Genomic DNA, 5,675 nt, shown 5'->3' on the forward strand with positions numbered 1-5,675 from the left:
GGAAGCAGGCAGGTGCAGGCAGACTCAGTGGCAGTTGGTGGGGAAGATGAGGAAGCAGAGCTCTCACACATAAGGCTTGACTTCTAATCACTGGAGTGCAGGTCACCAGGGAAGGAAAAGAGTTAAGTTTTATAGTTAACCAGAAGCACATGTGATCCCAACAGATTTGAGCCCCAGCCTTGTCCTCCGCAGAGTCCGGAGCTGGCCAGACAGAGGAGATAATTTCAGAGGCCCAAGCCACAGGCAGTCCCTCCCAGATGGCCACGGAATTGTAATAAAGGATTGCAAGTGGCCTTGTATGAACCCCCGAAACTTCCGAGGACTTCACCAAGGTCAAAGTGGCTCTGGTCACAGTAAGCGTCGGAGGGCTGAGGTCTTGAACTGCCTCTCTCCATTCTGTGGTTGCTTGGGAATATATCGGAAACCACGTGGCCACAGAGTGAGCATGGGCATGGAGCAAGCAGATCACGCTGGAGCACAGCAAGCCGCCTGCTCGTAGTGGTGGGCGTGGACCTGGCTCAGGCCTGCCCGGCCTCATGCTGGGCCTTTAATATCTAGTGACTCCATCAAAACACACTGCTCTGCTAAACCATATCGCATGTGGCACTTGGGAAGGTCTCAGACACTGGGGTCCCACAGACTCGGGTAGAATCCTACCACTGAGTCATAGTAATTGGCTCGCTGAGTTTTGTTTCCACAACTGACAGCCAGAAGTCACAACGCACATCTCTGTGGGGTGTGGACAGCGACTTGAAACAGTAGCTGGAGCCCCCCTCCCTCTTCCTTCACTCCAGAGGTTTCTGGAATGAGTCTCAGCTTCTGGACCCTGTGACTCCAGTGACTCTCTGCACATCACCTGTATCTTCTGCTAGTTTCTGCTGTTCCCAGATCACCTTCCCCCCCCCCCCGGCTCCATTTTCACCATCTCCTTTCTACCCACCAACTCTTCCAGGGTCTCCTGCTCTACCCACAGACCAGCAGACCCCAGTCATTGTTTCTTCAGAGGAACCCACGGGACCCAGAAGGGCTCCTTTTCTTCTCCAGGATGGTTTCAGACCCACTGAGGCATGCCTTGCCCAGGAGGATGCAGGACCTTATCAGGACCTCTTCCCTGTCCTGTACCCCCACCCTGGGTGGCTGCAGGGACTACCTGCACCCACACTCGGCCACACTCATTCCCTCATAGTGGTACTTGAGGGTTGGCACCCCCATGTCATCCTTGTAGAGGATGGAGATGGGGCTCAGTTTGGTGGGAACACAGCAGGCTTTGCCCACCTTCGTGGGGAACTTGAGATGCACCAGGGTCTGCACGATGGCATGCTTGGTGGGTGTCACGTCATCAGCCAGTGGGAAGAAGCAACCTCCTTTACACTCATAGGCGTCATATTCCTTGGGTGCAATGATCCAGCTGTCCCAGCCGATGTCCTCAAAGTTCACCCTGAGAGAAGTCTTCTGGCAGTGGCTGCTGGCTCCGGTGCTCCTCTTCCTTCTAGTTAAATGTGGTCCCACAGCTGTGTACCCACCTAGACCCTCCTCCTCATGGCTCTCTCCCGCATCCTGGGAAGCATTTTTCGATGTCTTCAGAAGCACGGTCTCCTGCTCATGACCAATCATCTCCTTCAGCTCCAGTCTGGTCTCCTTGGTCCCATTGCTGCGGTCATTGGAGAAGACAACAAAGAAGGGCAGGTTTTGGGAGCCTGGAGGGACACTGATGTCCAGTGTGTCACAGCCCTCCCTATGGCTCTGCACTGTCACTTCTAGCTTGTTTTTGTTGGTGGTAGCGTCTGCCCTGACCCACCGCTTCACGGCACTCGATACCTCCAAGGTCTCCCAGCCCTCATCCTGAATGTCCTGGGATACCAAGAAGGTCTTGGTCCCCGAGGCACTGTCCCGAGTCTCATCGACATCCAGAACATCATAAACAACCATGTTTCCTTCCAGCCCGTGAGCGGAGTCCACATGATTTTGACAGGAGACATAGAGACGGAGCTCAGCCCTGGTGATCTGCTCGTGCCTAGGGATGGAGATGTTGAAGATCAGGATGTGTTTCTGGAAGGGGAAGTCCTCTGTGGCAGCTGTCGATATAGCATCTGAAATGCAAACACATGCAGAGGGCCATCTGCCTGGTGTCTATTTTCTACGATACCAAAGCCAAACCTCATGGTTTGCTATGAGGGACATCTAAGGTGATAGAGTCTGTCACTATTGTTCCACTCTGTCATAGTAGAAGGTTCTCTTAGGGAGAGCAGAGGCAGGTACCTTCAGCCAAAGTTAACAGTGTCTACTATTCATTGAGTATCTACTATGAGTCTGGCCTTACGCCCCGAGTCTGGGAGCATCTAGTTATTATCCCCACCTTACATGTGTGGAGATTGGTGTCCACAGCATTGGATGCACAACACTGGAGCTGTCAGAGTGCACAGTTAATCCGCACCTAAAGCAAGCCAGAAAACACATTGTCAGCTTTAGAGCAAAGATGCTGCAGGGCTGGCTGGGGACCATCGAAGTCAAATATTTAACAAAAAATTAGAATAAAAAATATTTTAGATAAAGCCAAACCTTGTAGCACTGGAGTATGTAAGTAATTGGAATGGTGTTGGTAGCTTCCATCGAAAGTGAAACTGGATTTTTTTTCCCCGGTTTTTGGGTTTTTTGTTTGTTTTAAGAGATAAAAGTATTATTATGCCAACAGCATTGTCATGTTAGGCAAAATAAATAAAATAAAATAAAATTGGGCTTTTCTTAGCCTCACAATTGTCTGTTTCTCACTTTTCCTGGACTGCAGCTTGACCACAGACACTGCCATTTGTGGGTCCGTTCCCACGCTCAATCACTGCATTATCCTTGGGTGACATGTTTTGATACACTCACAGGATGTGTGGAAGTACAGAGAGTTCTAAATCCTGCACACTGTGTTCCTCCTGCGTGCATGCACGCCCGTGCTGAAGTACCGTGCGCCAAGCAGGGTCAGCAAGGGCTTAACCGAGCATAAAGAAAATGGGAAGTTTAGGAAAATAAACCTGTGACAAAAGGAACTTCAAAATCACGAGAAGTTTGTTTCTGGATTTACATTTAATAGTATGGACCACAGTAGAACCCCAGCAACTAGCCTCGGTTCTCTCAGATTTGGGGGGGAGGGTTCCTGTTTGTAGAAGGATGAACAGAGACCCATGCTACCTTGAAACCTAGCAACTAGTCTGAAGAATAGAGCTGCCAATCTTGACTCTGTCCCTCTGGGCTTGAATCCTTGGGAATTTTGAGGTCCTTGGCACCTCAGAGTCCTCTCTTATATAATGGGGCCCATCTTACCAGTTTACCAAGGTGGTTCATGAAACTTACAGGCCAGTCATGAGCCAATAGCTGTTGCTCAGTTAATACTTTTGTATTTCTTCTGCCCCACACAAGCCCAGTGCACATGACAAGGCATGTAGCCCTTTGCTCTGGCTCTCTGTGGTCTCCTTGCTCATCTCGAATGCACTGATTAATCTGGTGAACGCTGTGGCATATCAGATGGTAAGAACTTTGCATTGTGTCCAAGGCCAAAAGCTCCCTCACGTGGCTACTCCCACAGTGGCTGTGGAATCACTGACAGACACCAGAAACCACACTTCCATGGGAATTAGACGAATGTTTCCTAGGTCATGTACGAATGTTGTCTACATTGCTGCTGCTGAGTGCATGGGGTAATTGTGTCAGTGACATCTGTGTAGGGAGGTTGGTGTCTCTGGCTGGGCTTTACATTCCGGCCTAAGAAATAGGATGACTTAGGCTCGAATTAAAAAACAAGAACAAAAAAATTAGCTTTTACCCTAGGCAGAAATCTAGACAATCCCAGGGGCCTGGTGACCTGCAAATTATATGTTATTTTTTTTTAAATGAAGCTCTGTGTGTGTGTGTGTGTGTGTGTGTGTGTGTGTGAAGTTTCCTCGAAACTTCTGTTGGGCAGCACTGAGAATGTACAGTAGTCAGAAGTATTTTTACACACACACTTTACAGGCTGGACAGATCTGGCCAGGCCTGGCTGTGGCCCTGGATTGGGACCCTTGAGCATTTGCAAATCTCTGGACAAGAAAGAAAGAGGCCCTGGGCTCCTGGTCCTTTGGAACAAGATGCCAGAACAAGATAAGGGGAGCTGGTTCTATGCAGGACATAAGGCCGGTGATGGGCCTTTGCAGTGGGTGCCTCAGCCTTGGCAACCCTAGTTTTCTGTGTTCTGTGAGTTGTCAGTTACAGACCTCACCTCCGTGTTTACCTTCTAATCTTCCTAAATCAAGGACATGTGACAGTAGAAACATACTGGATAGATGCACTGCCTGCTGCGCTGAGGACGATTACATCTCAAAAACAAGGAGGGCCTCTTCTAGTCCTACTCTACTAACATTTAAAAATCCAGGTCTAAAGGGCACCAAGTAAGAGAGAACCTGGCTTTTCTTTAAAGATGAGAAACATACAAGTTTATTGCAGGCCAGACGAGTGATCTGTTCCTAAGTCAGAAGAAGACAGGAAGGGAGAGAGGAAGATAGGAAAAGAAAAAAGAGGAAGAGAAGTCAAGTGGAAAGGAAAAGGAGGAGAGGGAAGAGGAGGCATGAAAGAGGAGGGAGGGGTGGGGAGGAAAGAAGGAGGGCAAAGGAGGCTGAAGCACAAACAAACAGGGAAATGAAAAGAGGAGGGGTGGAAGCAGAAACCTGGTATACTGGATACCTACTGGGTTAACCAAGTATGTGCCTCCAGGGAGGAGCCAGGCTGTGCATTAGAACCTTTAGGGTTGATGGACAGGACCCATGATTTGCACCGCCCTATAGGGAAGCCATTAGCCAAACGAAAATGGTGAACAGGAAACTCGGTATTTTCTCCCCGTTTCATTGTCAGTCACTTCAATAGAAACCCGAAGAGCTGCTTGTGCTCAGTGACCATCCTACCTTGCAGAGCCATTGCACTGTGGGGGCAGGGTGCAGCACGTCCCACCCGCTGGAACCCTGGAGGAAGCACTATACCTTCCACGCTGAAGCTCCGCACGATGTTGGAGGCAGGCGTGGATGACTTGTCCGTAGTGTATCTGTTGTACAAGTCGATCATGTACTGGGGTGGCTCCGCTCTGGTTTTGTCCTGGGAGGGAACACCACTCAGGTTAAGGCTGCGCAGGAAATCTACCTTCATGTTCTCCAGGAACATCTTCAGGTCGAAGACGCCCTCCTCTCCTCCTCCAGACAATCCCAGCGAGCTTCGGGCATTTCTCCCAGGGGAGGTCTGCCCCCAGCTCTGCAGCGGCTTCTGCTGTGTAGGACAGGTCAGCAGGAAAAGCGTGAGCAGGGCCACCCAGAAGGTCCCACGGGACATCTTGGGCCCTGGAAGGGGTCTGCGGGGCTGTTGTGGTGTATCACTAGGTCCAGTGAGGAGCCCAGGAAGAGCAGGCCCACATTGTCCTGTTGACTGCCCAGCAGGGAGCGTGGCTGGCTCACGGTCTCCCCAACAATCCGACCGTCCTCCCCTCTTCTTATCTGGGTGTGGATGCTATGCTTGGACCTCTTATCTAAGGCAGCTCTCTTTAATGAAGACTGTATAAACATCTGACAAGCACTAGGGGCTGGTGGGAAGGATGCTGACTACCATAAAGGATCGGCATTTCTCCGGAGGGTCATCCACCCTAATTAGGATCTTTGTTCACTTCCTTGCTG

General features: G+C 50.3%; 1 protein-coding gene across 1 annotated transcript; it reads right to left on the reverse strand.

Annotated features, from left to right (window-relative positions):
* Positions 1–1,146: 1,146 nt before the first annotated feature.
* GDF2 (growth differentiation factor 2) lies at positions 1,147–5,337 on the reverse strand (the record flags this gene model as incomplete). Its single annotated transcript, XM_080925877.1, has 2 exons — positions 1,147–2,090; positions 4,995–5,337. 2 exons carry the CDS (start codon positions 5,335–5,337, stop codon positions 1,147–1,149), a joined length of 1,287 nt encoding a protein of 428 aa, XP_080782003.1.
* Positions 5,338–5,675: the final 338 nt, after the last annotated feature.

Source organism: Micromys minutus (assembly GCF_963924665.1).
Source record: "Micromys minutus genome assembly, chromosome: 12".
NCBI classification, from domain to species: domain Eukaryota; kingdom Metazoa; phylum Chordata; class Mammalia; order Rodentia; family Muridae; genus Micromys; species Micromys minutus.